Source organism: Arvicanthis niloticus, chromosome 3 (assembly GCF_011762505.2).
Source record: "Arvicanthis niloticus isolate mArvNil1 chromosome 3, mArvNil1.pat.X, whole genome shotgun sequence".
In the NCBI taxonomy this organism is placed as follows: domain Eukaryota; kingdom Metazoa; phylum Chordata; class Mammalia; order Rodentia; family Muridae; genus Arvicanthis; species Arvicanthis niloticus.
The window spans coordinates 52,044,534-52,071,752 of record NC_047660.1 but is presented as its reverse complement, the minus strand read 5'-3'; the positions used below and the strand labels follow the sequence as shown (position 1 = coordinate 52,071,752).

The window sequence follows — 27,219 nt, the reverse complement described above, 5'->3', positions numbered from 1 at the left end:
GCACCTCTGGTTTTGGAGGGATCAAGACTCAGGGGATTCTGAGAGAATATGTTCCTTGCAAGTTACTCTGTGGCAAATAGATGATATGGAGTGTGAAGAGTTTTGCACCAAGCAGTTGGTAAAAGCTGTGTGTGTGTGCATATCTGTGTGTATGCACATGTAGTGTGTGTGTGCATGTGTGTATATGTGGGGTGTGTGTGTGTGCATGTGTGTATGTGTGGTGTGTGTATCTCTGTGTATGCACATGTGGGGTGTGTGTGTGTGTGCATGTGTGTGTGTATCTGTGTGTATGCACATGTGTGTGCATGTTGTGTGTGTGTATGGCAGAAGACATCAGTAAAATATTGAGAGAAGATTTGACAATGTTTGTAAGCCTTAGAATTTCTTTTAATTAATTTTTAAATTCACATGTAAAAACATCTACAGCAGCACTTGCAATGTTATCCACTTAGCAGTTATATATTTAATAATGTAACATCTCCCCATCCCCCCACTCGTCTTTTCCACAGCTTCTTTCCCCTTTGTGAGCCAAATGCTATATCCTTGGTATGCAGGGGTCTGCTGTAGAGGTTGCAAACAGCCCTCAGACAAGCAAGAGAATCAAAATTGGGTGTTTTCCATCCGAAGAACTGTTTAGGGTTCTAATTTAAAATGAATAAAGCCTTTCACCAGGCAGAGTGTTTCCCTAAATCAACCGGATTTTATGTAAACATTTATCTCTTTCACACTTTTCCACCTACCACACCATTCCCGTAGTAATGGCTCGGTGAACATTAATGCTTTCACCAGACCCTTTTTGGGAACAGGAGTGGGGGAGGAGAGGAAAGTGCACATAGGGCAGGCAGAACACATTATCTGGAGCCCAGTTGTTAAAAAGCAAAACTTCAAAAACCAAGGAGCAAACAAGGAGAAGATGCACTCAACCTGGCTTTGACATGGAGAGAGATGTAAATGACCTCTGGCAAGTGTGTGTTGGGGAGCAGATATGGTGTGGGGTGGCTGTGGGGGTCTTGCTTGGAAAGAGGCTCCAGCGAGCAAGTCAAGATTGTAATGGATCCTCGGAGCAGTTCTGAGGGTTTGTAAGCGGTCATGTGGTGAGTGTACAGATACATGTCTCCACCCAGAACCAAAGTGCTTGCATTCAGTCCTGACTTAAACAAAAGCCCCTCTCCTTTCCAAGCCTACCCAAGTTAGCCCAGGCAGACACTCCCTGCACTTGTGAAAGCAGGAGCAGGTATAAGCGTTCCAGACTGTGCATAGCACTGAACTGATTCCTTTGCCTGATCCTTCTGGAGAATTTTGATCAACACCCCACACCTCCATGACACAGAAAGCCATGCCTGCCCACCCACATACCCTATACAAGACAGCCCCGGAGACTAGCCCAAACCAGATGTTAAATAATGGGAAAAAATGTAACCACCATTTCCAAATTTGTACCCAACCTTATTCACAGATAGGGTTGGGAGCATGTTGCCCAGTGTTTTTAGCAAAAATTAAGAGTTTCAGAAACAAGATAGAGCAATTCTCCCCTCCATCCATTACCTTATTGGCATCTTCTCATTGGCTTACTATTATTATTATTATTATTAGTGAAACATACAGTTAATTGGAGTGCTTTCAAATTCTTTTGTGTGGTTGTTTAAAACAAAACAAACAACAAGCAGAAGGTCATGCCAAGAGCCTCTTACCAACCTGTGCTTTTAAAACAGAATTTTCCTAAGACTAGTTCATTTCTACTTATTTTTATTGGTAAATCCTGGGGAAAATGTATATCTTTTCCTTTAAAGTTCTAATTCAAGGCGTAGATGCGAGAGTTCTGAAGGGACCTTGGGACTGCGGTAAAATTTCGTTGTCATAGTAACAGAAAGGGAAATAGGCCTAGCTCACCTGGGACTTCAGCACTGCAAAAGCTGGATTTTTTTTTTTTTTAAAGGACTCTGCAAGTGAAATAAATGAAAAACTTATTTATTTTGAAACAAAAAAAAATTTTTAAATAGGAATGAAGCAAATTGCTGCAAAGGTTCCTTTTGCCATATTTCTTGATTGGTGCGATGGTGTAACTTGAGCAAGGTGCCCAGTTTTGCAATGACACGGATTGTTTAATGGAATGTAGGCCTCAAAAAAGAAAAATCATGTCTTACAAACAATACCCACAGATCATGATCTGTGTTTGTCTGGGTCATCTCTAGAGGGACTGAGGGGTCATTCCTATTTGCTATGAATCATGAATGCCTGGGGTATCCTGGCCTGGTGGACTTAAGCTTTAGATAATTATATAGTGTTTTATTATTTCTGCACATGTTGTGGGAAACTCTGGGACCACCTTCAGGTGTGAGCATGAAGTTATTGTGTGGCCAGCGAAAGGTACAGACCCGAGGAGTCCTAGGTTCTGGGCTTTGTCCTGTCATTTTTAACCCAAAGTGATACTTTCTGTCCAGTAGGGGCCACTGCTGCACTCGGAGCCCTCTTTTGCAGACTGAAAGCTGTACAGATTCCAGGCGGGTGGGTGTGCAGACCAGAGCCCAGATTGTGAACCGCTTAACAGTCCCCCCACCGTGATGGAGCAAGAGGGCTCTGAGCTTGCCATTGAAAACATCCAAATTTGCAAATTACAGAGGGTCAGCAGCGTTCCTCTCCCAGGCATGGCCGGTTGAAATTGCCCAGACCTGAAACACAATCACCTATATTTTTTTCCCTCAAATCAAATCTAATAGAACACAGATAGAGTCTCTCGTTTAAAAATGTTTACTGAAAAAAAAGTAACACATTGCTTTCTTTTCACAGATTCTTTTTAAAATTTTTCCTGAAGTGCAATCAGAATTGTTTGAAAACAGCGGGAAACCCAAGGGACATGAGACGGTTCCAGGTAAGGAGCCCTGAATATCACAACTATTAAATAAGTCACCCTGTTCTCTCTCTCTCTCTCTCTCTCTCTCTCTCTCTCTCTCTCTCTCTCTCTCTCTCTCTCTCCCTCCTCTCCCTCCCCCCCTCCAATCCATCCCTCGATGATAGTGCTAGCCACACAAAAGATAACATTGATGGTAACCTCTGTCTACTAGGGTGGAGGCTTTTTTCATTTTGTAGTGTTTAGGGTTTTTTTTGCCTCTACTGGCAGAGCCTCATGGGAGAGGCACCAGTCCGGGCTAGAGATTTGATTTCCAGCCCTCAGGCTGCCCCTTGCACTCACAGCTGCCCGCAGCAGGGGCCATGTTCTTGGTACTCAGCCACCTTGGGATTGTTCAAAGCTGCTTCTCTATGTGTTTTCTACAAGCAAAAGCCAGGTCCTTCTTTTCCACCAGTTAACTATTCGGTGGTCTCTCAGCCTGTTGGAAAGTAGCAATCCACGCAGCCATGGTCACTTTAAGACCGCAGCATGACAACAAGACCCTGGGGACAGTGACCCAGCTGCCTGACAGTGAAATCTGCCTCCGATTTCATCACCTCTGCCACTGACAGGCTGAGGAGACAGCTAATAAACAGAGCTGGAGCAGTGTTGGGTGAGAGTTGGGAGCGAGTGCTGCCAGCTGCTCGGCTCCCTTTCTGATGATCAGAAGGACTGTATTTAACTCAACAAATGGTTCTTCTGCCATCCATGCCTGCCCTGAGTATGTGGAGCTCTGTTCCCTATAGAAAATAAAAATGTATTAAAGCATGGTATTGAAGCTCATAATTCAAAGGGGTGAAAAGTGGGGCTGGCTAGCCTAGTGCCTCAAGAGAGTGAAGGTTCTAGATGATTCTGAAACTTAGCCCTGTTCCGAGAAAGAAGATACCAGAAACAGGATGATTGGTCAAAGACCTCCGAGATTATGGGTGTACAAGTGCCAAAGCTTCTGGGTTTATGTTTTGTTGTGGCCTTGAAATGGGCAATTGTTTTTCCGTAAGGAGTGATACCATTTACTTCATACTGGAATCCAGAAGTTATGTCTGTTCTCGCCTGTCCTTGGGAAAATGTCTAATGTGAAGCCAAATGTCAAAAGGGTGTTGGGGACAGAAACGCTGAAGAACTAACAGGAGCCCAGGGTGTAGCTCAGGGATAGAGTGTTTGCTTGGCTTGGGGAGCTTTGGGTTCAACCCTCCAGTACTGAAAAGAGAAGAAAGTAAAAAAGAGAGAAGCAAAGGGAGGTAGGAAGGAGTGAGAGCAAACAGAAGAGAAAAATCATGAGGAGGGCTGGGCATCCAGTAGGCCAGTGCACATGCTGCAAACCGCAGTCCTGCAGTCACCATGCTGCAAACCGCAGTCCTGCAGTCACTGAGATGCAAACCGAAGTCCTGCAGTCACTGAGATGCAAACCACAGCCCTGTAGTCACTGAGCTGCAAACCAAACATATTTTATTTTGTTTATTCTACCTATTGTTTATCTATCTATCTATCTATCTATCTATCTATCTATCCATCTATTTATCTTTAGTTTTTTGAGACAGTGTTTCTCTATGTTGCTTTGGCTGTCCTGGAACTTGCTATGTAGACCAGGCTGGCCTTAAACTCAGAGATCTGGCTACCTCTGCCCCCTGAGTACTGGTATTAAATATCTGCACCACCGCTGCCTGGCCCAATACATGCACATGCACATGCACATGCACATGCACGCGTGCACACACACACACACACACACACACACACACAGAGTTGTAGTGATAATGCTTAATGCTGTCTGCTTCTCTCTATTCCTCACTCTGATTTCTCTGCTGATTCATAGGAAATCAAGCAGAAATGCAGTCACATTCTTGGGAATATGCAGGAAGGTCCCCAACCCTGGGAATTTACCATACCCAGGGTTCCAAATGTTACCACAAAGTTAAATAATCTTTTTGCTAAAGAAGAGTGAATAGTACCAGAGTCTCAAATTGCCACCAGGAGTAACCATTTGCTACACTGTTGTAAGAAACACAGCCCAGAGAAAAAGAAGCGGGCAGCTTCGATCCTCCGGCTATCTTATGCTACTGTAATGGGCAGAGTTTATAATGTAAAGAGCCTCTAAGAAATGTGATGGTTATATACTGGACCACTCTGATTTTTCACCCCCACCTCCAATTTAGAAATGTCCTCATGAGGCGGATGCACACCAGCGTTGCTTGTTTCTCCAGGACTTTGCTAAGTGAGGGTTACTCTGTCAATGTGCTTAACTGGCTGAGAGTTAACAGTGCTGACTTCAGAGTTACCGGAACGCCTCAGCCTTTCTGAGTGTAGTTTAGCCTTTTCGTGGATGAGCAGTGTATGGAAAAGCTTATGAATTCTGGGATCTGGTTATCTCCAGGGCCAACATAACATCACCTGTTCATTTTATTTCACATTTTAAATTTACGTTAAGGCGATGTTTATGTACAACACACACCTCCATCCTGAGTACTTTAGTGTGTGCATATCAGTACATGTGCCTTTAACACATTGACAGTGTTGTGTGACCACCACTTTTGATTCCAGAACATTCTCATCACCTTTTGAATTACTCTGTGCTTCCCACTTCTTGTTTCTTCTCAGTTATCTGAAGCCACTGATCTGCTATTTGCCTTTATGGGTTTATTCCATATAAATCTATACAAATCAAATCTCTCAATATTTCAGGGGTCTTTCATAGCATGGTGTTTTTAAAGTTGGTAAGGTAGCAGTGCCTCATTCTTTTTTATAGCTGAATACTATTCCACTGTCTGTGTAGATCGTTTTTTGCTTATCCATTATTTAGTTAACTAACATTTGTGTTTTATGCCTTTAAAGCTTCTGTGATATTGAGTTGTTTTTGGAACATATGTTTCAGTTCTCTTGGGGACAGAGCTAGGAGTAGCATTTCTGGATCACGGGGTAGGTCTATCTTTAACTTTTTGAGAAACTGCCAAATTCTTATTCACAGTGGCTGCACCAGTTTGGATTCCTAGCAGTCATGTGTGAAGACAGCAGTTTTTCTAATTCCTCGTGGCTTTATTACATTTTTAACAAAAGATTTATTTTATTCATAAGTGTGTGTGTGTGTGTGTGTGTGTGTGTAAGTAAGTGCAGTGTTTGAAGAGGCCAGAAGAGGTTGTCGGCTCACCTGGAGCTGGAGTTACAGGCAGTTGTGAACCGCCCAACATAGGTGCTGGGAGCTGAACTTGGCTCTCTGCAAGAGCTGCATGCGCTCAGAACTGCTAAGCTTTCTCTCCAGGCCCATGTTTTATTTTGAAAACGAGTCACTGTACAGTAGTAGGATGGAATCTCATGACTGTTTCAATCTGTCAGTCACTCAGGACTAAAGCAAGTTCTGCCAAACACCATTTGTGATACTTACCTCTCACTTGCTCATCTCCTTTGGAAGATGCCCATTTAAGTCCTCTGCTCGTTTTGAAACCAGACCTCCTTTTTTATTGTTGAGTTGCAAGAATTCATTATGTACCTAAGATACATAGTGGGGGTCCTCCTTAGCTGTGTGACCTAGCAATTTTAGGACTTCTCAGATTCCAGGAAGAAAGTAATGGTCAACAGCAGCTCTTTTATGCAGGGAAGATTTTCCTGAAGTAGGGATTGCCTGTGTGCTGTTATGGTCAACTGAGAAACGGGATCGGATTTCAAACGTGACACAAAGCCAGGGATAGTAGGTGAGAACAGAGGTGGAAGAGCCATCTACAGAGGACTGGATCACATGTGTCATCCAGATTGACAAGGGTGATAGTTCTCTGCCTCATAGTAAAATAATTTCCACTAATGACCAAACACCTATTTGGTCGAAGAATGCTTTTGTGCAAATTTGAACAGAACACAAGCATTTCTCGAAAAACCATGAACCTAATCAAATATTTTCTCGTCTCCTAAAACTAATAGTACCAAGAATCTTTACCCCCAAGCTCCTGCAAGTCATTGAATAAGACTAAATCATTATATGAAGCATATTTCCAGGACTGAATCAATCTCTTCAGTTCTGTTCAAATCCTAAAGACCATAGGACATGTAATTAATTGATGACAATTGTCTGTGGAAATATCTGAGTCTTAACCCTTGTCTCCAGTCCCTTTGGGAATCTTGCCAACACGGAACTAGATTTTCATAAAAAGCTTAACCTTATAGAAATTCTCCAGAGCATGACCCAGGGTTCCATGGGCTCCTGTTCTAAAGCAATGAAGTTCGTCTAGTACCAAGTGGTATCTTCAGTGTATATCAGCCCCTGATTTCAGCACTCTGTCCACACAGGATCCTGCCTCAATCTCTCAGCCCCTCTTGGGTTTAAGTGTTGCCTGTTCCCAGGTGACTTCTGGCTCCATAGCCCCATACTCCATCCTCTTTGGATCTGTAGCTAAAGCTTCATCTGCCTCCCGGAGCATCTTCCCTTCAATGACTAAGGGGCCTGCGCTCAAATATGGCTCAACACATAGCCCCTGATTAACTTCCTCCTCTTCCACTGGTAAAGGATCACTTCTTCCTTCTCCCAAGTGTCTGGCAAACCCACCCCTCTCTCTGATGGGTCCTTCCACTCTTTCCTAGACCAATCCCCTGTCAACTCTAATGACAAAGTGATCGATTAAAACACTGCATGGTTATCTACTGGCTAACAACACAAAACCCAGATTCTAAAAGGTTGATAAAGCACCCTGCTTCAGTCTCTCTACCTCAGACAAACCTTCCTGCTCCCTCACCCCAGGAAGCTCCCATATATCATCAACTACCACTCACACGCACACCCCACTGCTTTCTCTTCCATCTTGGCATCCACGCGCATGCTCACATTTCTAAGATGGCATCTTCGCGCATGCGCACATCTCTCTGAGAATCCACTGCTTTCTAATTGCTGACTCCCCACCCTTCAGGATCACATCTGCATGTCACCTTCTTAGTGGGGCGTTTTTCAGCTCCTCAGAGCTGTTGGTTTCTTGGCCAACACACCATTCTCCACAACCTCTGACAATTGCCACATTTTCTGGCAACTGGTATTTGTCTCTCCAGTATATGCTGCTTGAATGTAGTTTGTATGGTCTCACCTGTACATAGAATCATAAAGATACTCTGGAGGGATTATCACACAGTTGTTCACTCCATTTTTAAGAGAGAAATGAAGAAAAAAAAAGGTAAAGAAAGAAGTTAGGATTTCCAGGGACCCCCCTGATAAGAACACTGATTTCCAGTGTAAGCTAAGTCAGAACGAGCCCCATTCTTTACTTCTCTGCCATATAGACAGAAAACAGGCAGTTACTAAACCCAGGGACAAGTCAAAACATTGCTGTTTCTCACATTCACGTTCTAAAGCACATGTAGAGTTGACAACAGTTTTGGGCTCATTGTTGTTAAGTCTCCATCACTGATAGGCAAGCTGGGTCTGTGCCAGGTCATCGTGAAAACCTGCATGCCCTCATCCAATTAGTTATTCATCTACAAACATCACAGAGAACATTCTGTGTGCTGGAGACCTAGCACAGGCAACCCCAAAGGCTAGCCATCTCCATCTTCAGCGGGATACAGGAAGTAGAATTTGTGAATGCTTTCAAATGCTTTCCAAAGCCCAGGCCTGCTTCTCCCTCCGCAATCTTTTTGGAAGGAGCCCTGCATGGTGTAGTTGTCTTGGTGGTGCCTGCTGGAGCTCAGCCATATATGGTCAGTGAGTACGACACAGAGTTCAGTTATGCTCATCATTGGAACTATAGTTAAGTGTGAGTGTTCTTCCCAGCAGTTTGCAGAGGTTACCTATGATACCGACAGACCAGCCATGCAAGATGGGGGCACTCATTTCTATAGAGGGCTGGGGTGTCTTCCATCCTATAGGCAACGTCAGATTTTCCATTAAGCTATTCTGGTGTTGGTCTCTTTGATATGTATACTACCCCCAAATCATTATTGATATGCTTTCTCCCTCCAAATCAAAATGGAGGGCAGGATTATCATAGGATAAATATGAGGATAAAGAGGGGGACTCCAGATATCTTAAAATTATCCTCCAATCAATCCCTTTAAGTTCCACCAAATGATTTGTTTTTAGTTCCAGCGGTCTTTTACTGAGATAAATGAACAGCACTACAAAAATTAAAATTTTACCAACTGGTTTTTCTCTGACCTTCATAAGTTCAGCAAAGACTGTAGCTAATGTTCATTTTAATTTGTATGGCTATGTTAGGCAGAGAACCATCCAGATGCCATATCCTCCTTGATCTTAAGAGTAGATGTAACTTGACACAGAAGGACACCTGAGTTTCTAGTATAAGAAAAAGTATGTATAGGCTGGGTGGGGAAAGAGGAATTGAGTTGGTTCTTGGACTGCATCTATTCATACAGGATGAGGTATAGATGAGGCATCCTGAGGAGATTTACAGGGGCTCCAAAGGAGTGGCTGGTGCTTTAGGGAGCATGCCTATAGCAGGCCTGTCAGACTTCTGAAGCAAGAAATGTGTGGTGCTGGAGAGACCAAAATCTCAGACACAGATCTGCCGGTGTAAGAACTGACAGCCATGGAGTAGCTGGATAATACAACGGTCCTCATGTTTATATTGTTGCGTGCCTCAGCCACACAAGAATGATGGAGAAATTAGTTTCTCTGACAAAAACACCTCGTCCACACAGCTGGGTGTTCACCATTAGTCTGTTTGACTGAATGAAGCAGGAGCAAAGGCCATGGCTACTCATGTCTTGGAACTGGGCCAACAGCTATCCAACAACTCCTTATGATTTTTTTTTAAACCCCTAGCTCTTATATAAAACTTTTTAATGGCACTACCATCTATTTTCCTTAAATACAAAATGTTGAATGTTTCTCTCACGCCCGCTAAAGAGGGAAAGGAGAGTTTAAATTAACTCCAAATGGTATGAATTTAATAGAGCCCCAGCTGCCTGCAGGTTTCTTCAGTGCAAACCTCTTGGTCTGAGGGCTGCCCCAGCTGCTGTGTGATCTCACAGCCCATCCCATTTGAAAGTCACCGTGCTACCAGGCCACAGTTCTAAACACATAATGAAAACCACTTGACTTGGGCCCCTCTGATCAGCAGCTGAGCCCATGATCTGGTCATAAAGCAAACCAGCTAGTCCCAAGGACAGCATCGATCTCTCAGGAGTTGAGGAGAAACCCTCTGAAGGGCTAATGGGCGTTCTGTCTATGAAATGTTTTTGTTGTGGAATGCTGTTAGCTCCTTCAAGCTTTTCTTTGCTGTAGCAACCTTCTGCCTTCACACCTCTCGACATTTGGTATCTCAAATGAGGTCAGGAATCAGGGTGATACCAATTGTAACTAACTTAGATTTTTTTTTTTGAGAATTTTGAGTTCTTTTTGGGAGAAAGGGAACAGATGTCCAAGCTGATAGTCACTCGCATAAACAACTTTTAGGAAAGGATATACCAGACTTCAGACAGGTGAAAGCAAATTCTAAATGCTCAAATATCTCAGAGGATGCAAATTTGGGTGCCAGACTTAACCCTTATGCCCATTCTAGTCCAACGAGATACAGAAGTTTACTGGAATACAGACCAGATCTTTCTCAATTCTGCAACAGGAGTGAATGGATTTTAAAACTGCCTATGAGGAGGCTCTGTGATTCTGATTTTTGATGGACAGCAGGTGACTCATGAAGTCCTTTGGGAAAGAGTGTGGTGGGAGAAAACTGTGGTGTCGAACGAAGAACTGCATCAAATGTATTATATGGCTCCCGTGAGGCTCCCAAAACTTTTGCTAGTAAAATATCGCCCTTGACTACAACATCCTTCTTGGCATTCAGTTTTGATGGGGAAAGCAGTGAGGCTGATGGGAGAGAGTGAGGTAGGGCGGCATGGCAAGTGTCTATGGCCTTTGAGAAGACGGAAGCTGAGAGTTGTGAAGCCGATGAATGGACTAGAGGCTCTCTAGGGACAGCATGAAAAGCCAGCTAAAACAAGTTCTGCCTCTTTATTTCACTACATATTCAACTGGATTTTTTTTTTTCAAAGTAAGTCTGACCTAAAACATTTCTAGTAAGTTTAAAAAAAGAATTAAAATAATTGATGTAAAAATAAATATAAGTTCTATTCTGAAGCCAAGTTTGCCAAAACAGCCTAGTGGAAGACTTTTGTGCACAAGAGTCTTTGCCTAGGTTGGCCAGGGGCTTTTGCTTGGTTTTGCTTTCAATTCTGAATAGCACTGGGGAGATAGGTCAGTCAGTCAAGAACTTGTCTTGCAAGTATGAGGACCCGAGTCCTATCCCTAGAATCTACATAAAAAGCTGGGGGCACTGCCGATGCCATCAGTGGGTGACATGGGAGGCGGAGGCGGAGGCGGAGGCGGAGGCGGAGGCGGAGGCGGAGGCGGAGGCGGAGGCGGAGGCGGAGGCGGAGGCGGAGGCGGAGGCGGAGGCGGAGGCGGAGGCGGAGGCGGAGGCGGAGGCAGGCAGGCCCGCAGTTAGCCAGCCTGCTTGGTAAAGTCCCAGAGAAAGACTTTGTCTCAAACAAAAGGGAGAAGACACCCAAGATGGTCTCTCAATACCACAGGAACTCACAGCCCTCCAAAACCTGCATTAGTGCGCACACACACACACACACACACACACACACGCAAACCCATCATGTGAGTCCCCTCAACTTGGATAACTCAAGTTTTAGAATTCTTCATGACAATATCTATCAAGGCTTTGAGGTCAAGTTAGTTCCTTTCATTTGAGGGAGCACTCAAGGGTGTTGAATGGTACACAGTTTAGTTTTCATGGATATATTGCTGTACAGAGAGTTGCTGGTGATGTCTTTTGTTTATCTTGGTCCATCCTCCATGTAGGCTGCTTGAAGTACTCAGTGCCTGGAAGCTCAATGCAAACTTGATGGCGGCATATAAATGGTGCACATGGGTGTATGTAGGCAAGCACTTATATCCATAAAGTAAAACTCGATGGCTAGTGGAAATACAGCCCTGTCTGGTCAGTTATAAATAATCTTGTCAATGCTACGAGTCGGTGTCAACAATCCCAGAATCCTTCTGCCTGTCTCTATGGCAACCAGTTTTGTGTTCTCCTGTTTGGGACTCGATACTTCACAGAACAGAAACTTTACCTGCAGAGAATGTAAAATAAAGCCTCTTTCTAAGAATCCTGGGAATACTTCAATATATATTTTTTTTAATGGAAAAAAACCCACACTTGTGGGATAGGCATTTTAAGGTAATTTGAGGGACTCTGGAGTCCAGTTGACAAAGATGAATCTGGGCTTTCAATCTGGCTTGAAAATACATGTGTCAGCAGTGAGGTGGGTACCAAGGAACAAACTGCAGTAGCCAAACTGTTTGTTGTTAGGTTGGGCGGCATTAGGGAGGGCTCAGGAAGAATTGTTTCATTCGACTCTTCTCATCAGTTATGGGGACTAGTTGGCATATTAAAACCACGATTTGTAATTCTTCCTCCAGTGTGGACTCCCAGCTAGGTTGTCTCCCACGGCAGTGGTCTGCCCCAATCCCCTCTCTCTTTAATGGCCTCTCTCTATGTCTCTTTTCTCCTTCCACAGGTGGAATATAAAATCCCCACGTACAATTGTGCTTTGGGAAAGCTGAAATAACACATACAGCAACTGAACAGTAATAAGGGGAAAGCACATCATGAATCTAATTCCATTTCCAGATGTAAAATGTCATAAAGGTCCCCCCCCCCCATACTTGGCAGAACAACGGGAATTTTTGAGAGCATTTTATTTCGCTGCATGTACGCATGTTCCTAAGTAAGAGTATCAGAGAGGCCTCGGCAGTGAGCGAGCTATAAATGCCTCCTGTTATTGCATTGCTGAGGCCCCACATTGAGCTGAGAGGTGTGTGACCCTCACAGAAATGGCAGGAGCTAGTGCCTGGCTCATAGTAGAATCTGGCTTGACTTTAGAGCAAGCACTTTAAAGATGAGGGGGGTGAGGGGGCTTCTAACCAGAGTCATTACTCTCTGCAAACAATGAGATTGTTGTCCCGTTTCAAAGAGCAAATCACTTAGCCTTCCCACCCACTTCTCTTCCTGACTTCTTCATTTTTAATCATCTTCACACAGGTGTCTTCGGAGACCTGCCTGGGTGTGGGGTGAGGAAGGACGACGGGGAAGGACTAGATCATTCCCCTGACTAACGTGAATCAACAAAAGTCATATAGTCGGAACTTCGAGAATAGAGTTTTTGATAAATAGAGCAATCCTAAATGTGCACTATGAAGTGTAAAAGTAACCCACGGTGGGGATAGGTCTGTTCTGATGTCTACTTGCTATGTGTATAACTTTAATACCAAAGAAACCACTCCACTATTGGAAAATTAACTGTAAAGGCATATTAACGGGTATGCCCACCTACGGGTTACTCCCACTGTGGCCTTGCATGAGCTGGAAAGAACATTTTCTAACTCAGCTCCTGCTTGGTATAAATGATTAGGGTGAGAAACATGCACCTTCTTAAGGTTAACAACGAAAAAAAGAGAATTTGAAGAAGGCGGTTTTCATGTGTACCTTGTAAGAAACTGCTCGAATGCTTGTGGGTTCTATTCTCACGTCTGCCCGTGTACTCTTCAAGGGACTGTGTCAGTGTTATGCTCCTGCATCTCTCTGCAAACACCACCTTATCATTAGGTGACTCAAAATAGAGACACATGGGGGCAGAGGCAAGTGAATAGCTGTGAATTTGTGGCCAGCCTGGTCTACATAGTGAGTTTTGAACTACCCAGGACTACTTAGTGAGACCTTGTCTTAGGGGAATACATACGTACATACATACGTACATACATACATACATACATACGTACATACATACATACATACATACGTACATACATACATACGTACGTACATACATACATACGTACGTACATACATACATACATACATACATACGTACGTACGTACGTACATACATACATACATACGTACATACATACATACATTCGGAGAGACAGCTCAGCAGTTAAAAACCCTGGCTTCTCTTGCAGAGAACCTTCATTCAGTACCCAACACCCACATGGTAGATCACAACCATCTGTAACTCCAGTCCCAGGGGACATGACACCGTCTTCTGGCCTTTATGGGCACTGAGCATACATGTAGTACATACACATACATGTAGGCAGGGCACACACATAAAATAAAAATAAATAAATCTTGTTTTTTAAGTGAGGAAGAGCGAGAACCTACAATCATTTGTCTGTTACATCTACGTTTACTGGCTAACCAAAAATTAGAAGCGACAGTCAAAATAAAACAATGAGTTGCCAAAAGGAAGGGCCACTCTCACTTAAACCGTGAGCGATTTCAACTAATCTCACCTCCCCTTCCCTAGAACTCTGGCCTGAGGCTATCTTGAGATGATTGAATTATTTGCTGCTTGTGTGTTGAAGTGCCTGAGCTGAGGATGGAGCTACCATCTACAAGGATTTGTGCAGATCTGAAATACAGACACATCAACAGAGAGAGATAAATGGAACTTGTCACCAGTATGAGCAGCAAACACGGAGGTCCATCGCTCACGGATTATGGACATCTGTATCCCTAATTGGCGTTCTTTCGGGCTGTGCCAGCAGACTTCCAGTGCCAGGAGAGCATAGCCTCAGAAAAGATGAGATGTCACGTTTAGGTGACAAGAGACATGGATGAGGCATAGACACCCCATTGTACGGAATCTTGGTCCATATGGTTGCTATAATACTGGTGATTTGGGGTTTGAGGAACCTCCAAATGGCATGTTTCATCTAGACTGAGCATGCTATTTTCAAAGTAGATGGGTTTATGATCTTAGAATAACAAGTGGTTTGGATGGTCGCATGACCGGCAGAGTCCGTGGTAAGACGCATATAAATAGTTAACAAGTTAATGGTAAGAAATGTTGACCTTGATTTGTTTAGCTAAGATGTAAAGATTTTTGAAGGTCAAAGGTGTCCTTGTGTAGTGTTTTGGAGTCTAGCTGTGTCTGACCCTCTAACATTAAGCTGCTGTGGCCTGCAGTTTTGAAGAGTGAAGCAAACCAGGGGGAAAGCGAGGAGGGGGAGGGAACAGGAAATGGAGTGAGGTGTTTCAGGAAGTTGTCAGGGGTTGACTGATTGATTCCAGATGGAAGGGGTCAGCCTTCATGACCCAGGAAATACTCACTAGGGGAAAGAAGCTGGCTTGGGGAAGGGGATGGCCTGGGAGTGGGATGATGTTGGAATGTGCATTCTACTTCCTTTAGCCTTAAACATGGAGAAGTCCTTACTCCTTGGGATAGAATAATATCAGCGTTGTCATCCTCCATCAGAGAACAGAGAAGGAAGTTAAACCTGAAGCCTTGACTGAGCCAAATGGGTCTTCCCATGCACAATGTAGCTTATTCTTCTAGAAGTAGAGAGAATGTATGTAAAATCCAGTGTTCAAGCACGAATAGGGACAACTCATGTCTGATTTCATGTGCCTGAATTTGTAAATCAAATCCATTAATTTCTTTTTGCAAAGTTAGCTTAATTGGCAGGCATTCCTAGGTACTTCACAGCCTAAGATATTTAGAATATGAAAAATAGAATTTGACACACACATACACATGAACGAACAAACACATACACATGCACACATACATGCATGCACATACATTTGGACATAATTTAAAATCTTGTAATAAATTTTGCAGACACTGAAATAATTCAGGTTAATTCCCTTGCTGTCACGAGAGGCCAGCACTAGCCAGCAAAAGATTAAAATTTATTTCCATTGTTAATAGAAAATAATGAAGTGCATGTGAACCACCAGGGTATATCATTCGGGAAATGTTCACTCTGGAACCGAGTCTCTCTCCACCCAAAGCGGACTATGATGAAATCTGCTGGCTAGAGAAAACTGCATTTTGTGGCAGGGACGAGCAAGAAGTGTCAATGGACAGTGTGACAAGCTTGTGCAATGAATCAGACAGTTCCTGAGTGACTGCCCTCACAGGCTTGCCATTCTCAGATGGAGCTGTGGTTCTCCTTGGTGTTCCCAGGCTAGCTTGTTAAGCTGTAATGCTTGAAGGTCTGTCTCTCTTTCATTTTCTTTTTTGTTTTGTGTTTGAAGATCTATTTTGCACACACAGCATGATGCTTGCCCCCTCCCAGTTCTACTATTCTCAGAGGCAGCATAAACATAGGTGATGTTTAACTCACAGTCTCCAATCCTGTCAAAATGAGGTCTGTTTCTTCCTCTGACTCAAGGCGTGGTCTTGTACTCTCTGAAATCACTCTGATAAGCACTCAGGCCTGGTGTACTTGCCAAGAATGATGGATGTCTGGTTTTTGGTCACCACCACTGGATAGGAATTATCTAGAAGGACTTTTCTCAGACAGTCACATGTTAACACAGACACAATTGGAAACAGACCTGAGGCTAGACAGGCTACATCCCTGAATTGTGAGCAATTATATGGGTGATAATTTTCTGAATGACAACTGAGCTTCCTTTAAGTTTGTTCTCTGAGTCCCCAGGGCCTGTCATGACTCCTGATGTGTGCTTGGAGCTCAATGATTATCTGTTGAGTCGAGTGATTGAAACTCATTTACATCCATGTAAAATTTTCATATAGGTTACATCAAGCCCACAGAGTGAGGCTACAGGAAGTGATTTGTGGAGCCATGGATCTTGGGGATTTTTTTTTTAAAAAAAACTATTAAATGATGAGTCTTATAAAATGTTAAAAGATGCCATCCTGGTGGCTGATAGCTCAGTCAGTAAAATGCTTGCCACGAGGGCACAAGAACCTGAGTTCAGATCTCCACTTTAAAAAGCTACATGTAACGTGTGTGCTTGTAGTCCCAGTTTGGGGACGGTGGTGACAAGGCATATCCCTAGGTCTACTGTCAAGCAGCCTGGGCTAATTGGCAAACTCCAGACCAGTTAAAGACACAAGACAAGGTGGCTATCACTTGAGAAATGCCACCCAAAGTAGTTGACCTTACATATGCATTCACATGCAAAGGGACACATCCACACACATATGTATACATACACACTCACATATACATACACTTACTTACACACACACATATTCACACACTCACATACTCACATATATGTACACACACATACACACTCACATACACATAGACACACACATACTCATATACACATACTCACACACTGACATACACTCACACATACACATTCAAATATACACACATACACACACTCATACAACTCACTCATATACTTGCATACACATACACACTCATACACACACACACACCTGAAATTCTCTTCAAGAAAAAAGAAAAAAAAGGGAGGGAAGAATATTCCTTGGAATTATACCAGACTGGGAAGGGATATGAAGTCATTTTCTGAAGAGATAAAATATTCCATTCTTGAGAGGAGAATGGATTATGCCATGAAGGTTTAACATAACCTATGCTTGTCACAGTTTTCTATACAATTCGGGAAGGGAGGGACCATGGCATCGATGAGATGAGAACGGCAACGTTTAAACGAATTTTGAAGTTGAATAATGGGTTCTCAAATTTTGTTAGTCGTTCTGTCATCTTATTTGCCTGAAATTATCTGTTATTAAAAAGGTGTTTCTTGTGAACGCTGACTTCTTTCCTATTGAGATCTGAGCAAGGTCATTCCTCTCCACCCTCCTCTTTCATTTAATAAGTTAGAAGGCGTGGCAGAACAATTACAGGTAGGATGATAGCATGAGTCTGCACTGGGGCCATGGGCTGAGAGAGTCATTCTGAAGCACGGCTCATTAGATTATTCAATGTCCTTCCTGGAAAGGGCTATACATATTCATGAGCATGTAGAGAATACTTTTCTTTCTCAGAAGAGCCACGGAAAACCTGCTGTGCATAACTGCATGAACTGAACAGTAGCATTCCTTCTGGGACACTCTTTTTCCTGGGTCAAGTCCAAGGGTGGTAGGTGTGGCCAGGCATGCTCTCTTCTGCCTCTCTTGGCTCAGCTCTGCCTTTGAACTTCTTTCATGATCTGACCAGCAGCATATATGATAGAATTAAATTCTCGCTATATAGGCTAGTTACCATTCTGCAGTCTGGTCTCTGAGAGCGGTGGTGTGGTGATACCTTTCAGTTGCTGTGATTCCTAGTGCTGATATCTCTCTTTCTCGAACCTTCTCCAGAGTTTAGACTATGCTAGAATCACACTGGATAATGTCTTCTGTCTCACTAGCTGGACAAAGGAGGCAGGAGTGAGGCAAATGGGTCAGGAATCATACTTTGGCCTGTATTTCACATCGCACCAAACACTTTCCCTGCACCGCCTCATGCTATCTCTTTCAGGCCTGCAAGAGAGATAGCATTATTTATGTTTCCTAGATAAGAAAAACTGAGATTTGAAAAAGTTCAGTGATTTGTTCATGAGTTTATATTAGGATGGAATGGCCTCGATTTCAATTCGGCTTTCACTCCAAGTTCTTACTCTTCATTTCTCCATGCCCACCAGTTATACACTAAACCTTCTGTATCTCCCACACTGCATTTGGAGAGCCTCATCTTCTCACGGAATCACTGTTCACATGTGCAGAGAAACACTGGACACAACTGAGCAGCTAGTGTTCCAATGACCACAGCCATGGGACAGGATCCTTGTTTCCAAGCTTGGAGAAGTGAGCTTCCCAGTGGAGGTTCTATCTCTGTTCCTGCATTGCACTGTCTGCAGCTGTGGCTATGGCCGGGGACAGTCCTGCTTGTGATGAGGTTTCTGGAAACAGCAGACAGAAGGCCAATGTCACTCAGAGACATCATAACCCACAGTCCAAAGGCTGCCCTTTGTTCTACTCCAAATTTTTGTCCTGTCTCACTCACCTTGCAGAAGTATTTTACAAGGAGTCCTGGTACACTGACACCCTGGTGTGAAACTAACCAAACTCTCCTCTTTTTGCTTTAAATGCAGGTCGTGCTGTCCACAACAGTAAATGTGGATGGACATGTGCTGGCTGTTTCTGACAACATGTTTGTTCATAACAACTCTAAGCATGGAAGGAGAGCAAGAAGGCTTGACCCATCAGAAGGTAGGACTGGGACCTGACCCAGACCTTGTTTGTATCATTTGTTTGTTTATAGACAAATTCTCTAGCCCAGACTAGTCTAGAACTTACTATCCAGAAATTACCTTTGATCTTTCTACATCTGACTCCCCAGTGCTGGATTGCAGGTGTCCACCATCACACTCAGTATAGGCAGTCCCAGGGATTGAACTTGGGACTTCTTGTATGCTAAGCAAGCACTCTACCACATGAGCCACATCCCGCCCCATGGGCATTTCTAAGTGCTGCTGACTGCACTCTGCCCCACTCAGCTCCCAGCCAGCATTCAGCTCTCAGTCTCTTCTATTCCAATCCCTGTTTTTCTTTCAGCAAGACTGGTATTTCAGGCAATCGCGGGTCTATGACATCTTAGTTAAACAGGAACAGTACAGTGCCAGACGTGCATGAATAAGTGTCAGATGTGCCTTTAAACAGATTGTGGGCAAAACAAAACAGTGTGCAGAGTGAAGCTGACACTAATTGATTCTTGTTTGCTTGGACAAGAAGAAATCACGGGCTGCTCTGGGTCGTTTTCCAAGTGCATTAAACTAATTAGAAATACTGGTAACTGTTAAATTTCAAGTTGTCCAAAAAAATTAAAGTATGCCAATGGACAAACTGACAAACCTAAGTGAATTCCATCTCACTTGCTCTCCATGCTCTTCTCACCCCAAACCTGCTGGTGTTGGAGACCCCATGCTATTGATGAGAGTCAAATCCAGCTCCGAGTTTACTGTTGACGCGTCACTACATGTTGTCCACCAGCCCTCTCCCCAACCCGGCCCTTTAAATGTAGCTTATATCATTTAAAATAGGAATTAATGAACTGAAAGAAAAATGATTGAATCAGTAAAGAATTTTGGAGCGGTGTTAATTCTCCCACAGTGGGCACTGAAAGGGGAAGAAGAAAATCCCAGAGTTCAGAGCTCTGAGCCCTTCGAGTTTCTTTTGACTGATTGGATGTGATTGACTGGCCGTTCAAAGGGGGCTCATGTTTTTGGAGTCCTGCCAAAGTTCTCCTCCACCTTTGACCCTGTCAACTTTGGAAATGGAGTGATGGATTGAGTTTAGTTATGGCCTGAACACAGTATTGGGTTCCTGTTGGGATGCAAAGTCCAGAGGCCTCGAACATATGCATGAAGGAAGGAAACTCTGTCCTACAGAGTTGGGAGAGCGATTAGAGGTTGTCTCTAGGTGGGGTTGAGCGAACCCTTCAACTACGATAGATCCCATTTCCTCTTTCTCTCCCCAGCATGTTAACAAGCCTTGTAAATCTTAACATTGTGGGGCAGAGGAGGTGGGGAGAGAAAAGAGATTTACACTTTTCTAGAGTGATCAACTTATAAAAATATGGGCAAAAACAACAGAGTTTTAAAAACACCCTTTACACAATTAGCTAAGTGTTTCAGTCTTTCATACACCATGGCCAACTCATTAAGCTTTAATGACCTGGTAAAAACCAACAGCCAATTAGGGAAGGATGGGAAATCAACACAGCTTCTTGGAATGACCAACAGCTTTCCAGGACAGCACGTTTCCCTAACCCCAGACATCACCCACAAAAGACACAGAGCTGACTTGTTCTTTCTCCTCTTCCCAGCTACACCCTGCATCAAAGCCATCAGCCCAAGTGAAGGCTGGACCACAGGAGGGGCCATGGTCATCATCATTGGTGACAACTTTTTTGACGGTCTCCAGGTTGTGTTTGGTACCATGCTTGTATGGAGTGAGGTAGGTCAAAGCCATTTACTCCCACGATATCCTTTGGCTCCATTGTTCTTTTGGGCTGGGAGAACTAGCAATTCCTGGTGAAGGAGCATCATAAATACTCAGTCCTGTATACCTATGAGCAAGACACCCAGGGTATCAAGACATGCAAAGTCATAACATTTGGGGAATGGATTCCTTAAGATGATAAATATTCATTGCAGTATTATATAAGATTGTGAAAAATTAGAGTCTAAATATTGAATCATAGGAGACGATGGAGAAAAAAGTCAAGAGTATCTTTCCATCATCGAAAATTATGTTTTGGAAAAATTCTAATGATACCAGAGAAGAACATGTTTATGCTATGATTCTGTGTGTGTTTGTGGGGTGGGGGGGTGGGGAGTCAGAATAACAGTGGATGTGCATAATCTAATTCTGTGACACACAGCCATCGAAATGTCTGGGCAACACACCAGATTCTAATATTGGTTGTCTCTGCATTATATAATTTTAGATTTCTTTGCATAGTTCTTTAAATCCCCAATTTTCTAAATTGGATATATTTGACTTACAATTTCTAATCAGCAAAACTAAGTTCATTACTGAAAGCGAAGTGTGGGTGCTGACTTGGGCTTGGCAATTGCCAAACTAATATGTGAGGCCAAAAGCTGTGACCTCTTTCTTTGGTGGCTTGTCTGGTGACTGTCTTCCCCTGCCTCTTCCCTTCTCAGCTTATAACCCCTCACGCCATCAGAGTACAGACCCCTCCCCGGCATATCCCTGGAGTTGTGGAAGTGACGCTATCTTATAAATCCAAACAGTTCTGCAAAGGAGCCCCAGGCAGGTTCATCTACACAGGTAAGAAAGAAAATGATTTCTAAGGTAGCTGGTTCCTAGCTCATCTTTACTCTAGTTCTCAGTATCTCTATTCAGTAATCAGCCTCGTTATTCTAGGTCTTTCTGGTACTGTGGGAAGAATGGACTGAGTGAAGGGCATCAAGTGGGAAGTGAAAACTGAATTCTAAATTTGAACTTGACCCAAGAAACTTCTGCATGGTCTGTTGATGGCTATGGCAGCTCACTTCTGGAACATGCATCTCTGTTATAACCATGCTAGGGACTTTTGTCTGAGCAATTAGATAGACATAATCAAAGTTGCTGACTGTGAGTTTTCTTGACAGCAATTCAAGCATGTTGCTCAGTAGAGTGGTACAAAGTATTTTAAAACCTTACAAAAGTAAAACCTACCCAACCATTCAATTTTCACAGAATGTCTTTTTCATAGTGTCTATTCCAATCAGTTGAATGAGTGCTTTCTCTCAGTGAAAGGGCAGATGACACACGACACAGGCTTTCTTCCCTGTCTGGAGGTTTAGGAACTTTTGGAGGATGTGGAGATTTTTCTAAATTTAAAATGCAAAGTATCCATTGCAAGAAGTGTGAGGTTCAGGGAGAGAGCTCAGTGTGGACTGGATCATGAGACTTGGGAGACCCACCTGGTGTCAGTGTGGATAGCAAATGATGGGAAAGAAAGGCTATTGGTTGCTATAGCTCCCAGCAGGGCACAGTCTACCCACTCATCTATGCCTTTTGTGGAATTACGTAACCCTAGCTTATGAGATATTGATGGGAGGGAAGTAGAGTAACCCTAATGAAGTGAACATTCTGGGGTCCAAGGCAAATGGCACAGTCAATGAATGGTGTGATTTCAGTAAGGTGAAAACATGGGTAGGAGAACAAGGGGCTTCAGGTGGATTATCAGGAGAATGTCCCCTCTGAAGAAGGGACATTGAGCTCAGAACAGTATCACAGGAAAGGACAACCCGTAGAGCACACCATCTCCTATGTGATCCATTCATATAGTCTTCATATTACCCTATAGCCACAGAGAGCTGGTGGGTCAGTGGTGTTTCCTGAAACTGTACCTGGAAGTCTGTGACTCTGTTGGAGTGATGGAGTGTTCCTGGCAAAGAACACAGCAAGATGATGAGCCTGAAATTTAAAGGAGCCCGGTGCCACTGGATAGCAATAAGAATGCCAGGGTATTAGAATAAAGTCCCTGGGGCAGGGAGCAATGGGAAGTGAGGAAGGCAGGCAGGATGAGGTTAATGGGGAAGATGTTGAGCCAGGGAGGATCTAGGCAAGAGTAAGAAGTGCAAGGATGGGTGTTGCCATGGATGGGAAGGCAGCTCTGTAGTGGAAGGAAGCTTGAGAAGGTCCCTTGGGAATCACAAAAATGAGGGCTGAGTACAGTGAGGAAGACCTGAGAGGGAGCAACTGGAGAGGAGGAGGCTGGGAGAATGGACTGTCCCTGATGTCAGGTGAAAGGCCCTTTCTTCAGGACACTTAACGCATTCTTGGTAACTCCAATGTTTACTCCAAGTTCCCCTGAGAGTAGATGATGGGTCTAGCCTTGGAAGATGTAGGTGAGTATTCTAGTAAGGACTTTGCAACCAGCCTTCAACTCTCTACTGAAATTGGAAATGATCTCAGTTCTCAAGGGATTATAGACACTTAAGAGACAGATGGTGTGTGTGTGTGTGTGTGTGTGTGTGTGTGTGTGTGTGTGTGTGTGTTTGCATACTTCCTCAGAAAGCTGAGGCTCTTACTTCTAGCTGCATTTAATTGCCAAAACCTACCCTGGCTCTCAGACAAATGATGTCAAATCTCTTAACCTCTGACAGTATAGTATAGTATAGTATAGTATAGTATAGTATAGTATAGTCACTGACTAAATATGTGTTCAAAATTTTGTTCAAGATATAAGACAAGAAACATTAGGATACCTCAGCATCCTACTGTTCCAGAAGAGAAGATAGATACTCTAGATCCCAATAATTAGGTTAAGTCTCATACAATATGTAAAAGCCAAAGGGGTTGTTGGAATGTCTATTGGGGAGGGACTAACTCAGGGAAAAACTAGAAAGCCTTCTTGGAGGAGGGAAATATACAAGGACATTTGTAAACAGTAGTTTCCCATCTGAGGATCTGTATTTCTTGGGAACAAACATAGTGCCTAGAGGAAGACAGGCCCATGATGTCATAGCTGCTATGTGGTATGCCCAAGTGTCAGTGTCAGCAAAGAACTCTCCTCCTGGTCTACGGTTTTGTTTGTTTGTTTGTTTTTTGGTTTTTTTTTTTGTTGTTGTTGTTTTGTTTTTCAAGACAGGGTTTCTCTGTGTAGCTCTGGCTATCCTGGAACTCACTCTGTAGACCAGGCTGGCCTCGAACTCAGAAATTCACCTGCCTCTGCCTCCCAAGTGCTGGGATTAAAGGCATGCACCACACTGCCTGGCTCTCCTTCTGGTTTAATAAGATGTGATTTACCAAGTATTGTCATATTACTGACATCACTATGTTTGTATGCACTAAGTGTGCATGGTGCTGAACCTTATATACATGAGCATGCACACCATGTTCAACACTGACACTTGGGACACATCAGACCTTCAGACTCTCACCTTCCAAGACATTACTATGTAAACATAAGCTATACATGTTGTAGAGTCAGCAGGCCTGGACCCACAGCTTGATTGGACTGCTTAAAGAGTTTTCTGCCCTGTCTTATAAATAGGATATGTATATCACAGGACTAGGAGAGGACACTTTGATATGAAGGCTAGAGTAGGATTGTAATGGTCAAACAGCCAGCTCTCCAGGCAATTTAAAACAAAGGTTGGGTTGCAGAATTTCCTGATTTTCACGGTGCAGGCACTCTTTCTACTGTGATGTCAAGCTACTGTGTGACACCAGGGTTCCTGGGAACTTCAACCATCTACTCTCGTACGCTGGAAAGCCAGGGCTTTGTAAGCACTTGGGATAGAGTAGTACCTTAGATACATGCTCAGAATGTACACCGATGTTTCTCTCACATTGGTGTCATTGTGGCCTCTAGTTTGAACAAGGAATGGCAAATGTGATGAATACTAAATATTTATGTGAGATGCTGTAGCAACTGGAATTCAATTTTATTTTTTGTTGTTTATTTGATTTTGAAATAGGGTTTAGCTATGTGGCCTAAAGTGGTCTTGAACTTGAGGTCTTCAAGTGTTGAGATAAACTGAGTGTTTTCAAGCTTAAGTGTTAAGGAGAACTTAGAAGAAGGCAAACAGAGCGCCTTGGACATGAAAGGCTCTTGGGTGGGAAGGGCAACCTGATATTTGGCTGGCACCGTGAGTGAGACAGAAGGCCTGAGTATACGGCAGCTTTGGCACAAGCTGAAGGGGTAGAGACTAGGTCACCCAGGAATATTCTCTCAGCTCATCGACTACTGTGGGGAATAGTGTCATGATCAGATTTGACTCTTTAAAGGCAATATTGGGGTTCAGGGATGGCTCAGCACAGTGCTTGTCATATAAACATGATAGCCTGACACTGAAAGCATGGAATACATATAAAAAAATCCAGGCATAGTGATATAGGAAATCAGACAAGAGAACATCTGGGGACCATTGGCTAGTCAGTCCAGCCAAACTGGTAAACTCCAAGTTTATCAAAAGACTTTGTCCCAAAAAGGAAGTAATTGAAGAAGACACTTGATGTAGATTCTGGCCTCCATGCATGCACACAGATGCATATACATGCTCTCATACATGTGAATACACACACACACACACACACACACACACACACACACACACACGGATCTTTCTGGCTGTGGTGCAGAGAATGGCTCAGAAGGCAGTGTGGATGCAGAGGGTCAAGTGAAGGCCAGTGTGGTGGCCCAGACCGGCAATGACAGAAGCTTGGACCACAGTGCTGGTGGTGGGGACAGGCAGAAGTGAATGGAATTTAGGAAGTAGCATTGACGAGACTTGATGATTGATTGGAGGGGGTGATGGTTGGCGGGGGAGGGATGCAGACAATGCTCAGGTTTCAAGTTTGAAAAATTGGGTGGGTAGAGGTGGAAAGTGATGTTTTTTAAGGTATAAAGTGCTAAGGGAGTTCAGAGGGAGGACAAAATACTTCCAGCTGGCAGAGAAGTGGGAAAATTTAATACTGTAAAGATGTCGATTAATGAATGCATTTAGCACAATGCCAATCAAAATACCAACAAAATGTTTGGGGGAAACTATACAAAGTTCATCTGAAAAGGTGTTAAACTAGAAACCCTGATTTTGAAAAATGAAAGGGCCCTTGCACCTCCAGACATTAAAACCTCTTTTAAGGTCTAATAATTAAAAGAGTATGGCGTTGTGTGGGATTGTATGGAAATGTCAAGTAGCAGAAGAGAAAAATATCAAAATAAACTCTTTCTGCACACATCAAGTGTGTCAGTACTTAAGTACCAGCATGCTGGGGTTCTTTTTCTCATGTCAGTGAGGAAAAGACAGAAGGTTTAAATAATCTACTGGGCCAACTAGTTAGAAAGTATCAGGAAGAAAGACTCGGCTTTCTAGTTGGACATTGTCAGCTGGGAATATTTTTTAAATTAATTATTGTTCATTAAAATGTACATATTTCAAAAGGACATACAACTAAAACATAATTATCACCATCCTTGCTTATCTGGACCCTAAGAAGAGATCATTGAGTAAAAATAAAAAGAAGATGAAACTATATAAAAAGTAAAATTTGGCACATGAAAAACGTCAAGCATGAAGGACAGCACCCAGGCATCTTCAGCTCTGGAAAACACAGGCTTATGGACAAGAAAACTCATGAGCAGAAAGAAAACACTATGCCTTCTATTGCCAACTGCCCTTCTATTGCACTGTGGATAGAGAAGTGGACATTAGACATCTTGCAAATTAGGAGATAAAGTCAAAGAGGGAGGAAGGAGGCAGCAAACATGATCAGAAGCCATTCGTGGATGTCACTAGCATGGGAATGCACACATGGAATCCCAGCTCCTGGAAGGGAGAGGCAGCAGGATTAGGAGTTCAGAGTTATTCTTGGTTGCATAATGAGTATATGGCTAGCCTCGGCTATAGAAGACATTATTGGAAGGAAGGAAGGAAGGAAGGAAGGAAGGAAGGAAGGAAGGAAGGAAGGAAGGAAGGGAGGAAGAGAAGAGAGGGAGGGAGAAAGGAAGGGAGAACTGAGGGAGGGGGATTGATTTATTTCAATGTACTTATTCTATAAATGGCATGAAGAGTGCTATAGATTTCTTCCATATCAAGGTGTCAATTTTTTGTAGTTTTTAAGCAAAGGAAAACACACAGGATGGTAGAACGAGCAGAGGTGGGGACTTCTCTCATTTAGCACAGTAGGGAGGTGGACGGTTAGAGACATGTTCCTGGATGGTCCTAACCCTAAAGACTGTGTGCCTCATACGCTAACTGTTCTACTCTCAGCGATGTCTATTCAGAAAAATAATTGAATTTGCCCAGGGCTCTTCATTGTAGTTCCATTTATAGTAGAAAAAAATTTAAAAATAGCATTGATGTCCAGTGGGGGATTCATTAAGTCAAAATGAGGATGTGTTTAGACATTTTAAACATCAAAAATAATAGTGTAGATAAAATCTTGTTTACATGAAAGAGACCATGATTTAAATTCTTAAAAAGCTTGTGCATAGCCTGCTGGGCATGGTGGTCCATGCCTATAATCCTAACACTGAGAGGTGGAGGCAGGATGATCAGTTCAAGAGCATCCTGAGGTAAAGCAGTGACATGTAC

At 43.2% G+C, this 27,219-nt stretch overlaps 1 protein-coding gene across 1 annotated transcript in view; it reads left to right on the top strand.

Annotated features, from left to right (window-relative positions):
• The window catches only part of Ebf2 (EBF transcription factor 2), a 198,827-nt gene that overhangs the window by 136,498 nt on the left and 35,110 nt on the right, over window positions 1–27,219 (top strand). Inside the window, exons 7-10 of the mRNA XM_034497801.3 lie at window positions 2,788–2,869; window positions 18,757–18,874; window positions 20,490–20,620; window positions 21,331–21,457. Coding sequence (XP_034353692.1) covers window positions 2,788–2,869; window positions 18,757–18,874; window positions 20,490–20,620; window positions 21,331–21,457 — 458 coding nt within the window. The remainder of the gene's footprint in view (window positions 1–2,787; window positions 2,870–18,756; window positions 18,875–20,489; window positions 20,621–21,330; window positions 21,458–27,219) is intronic.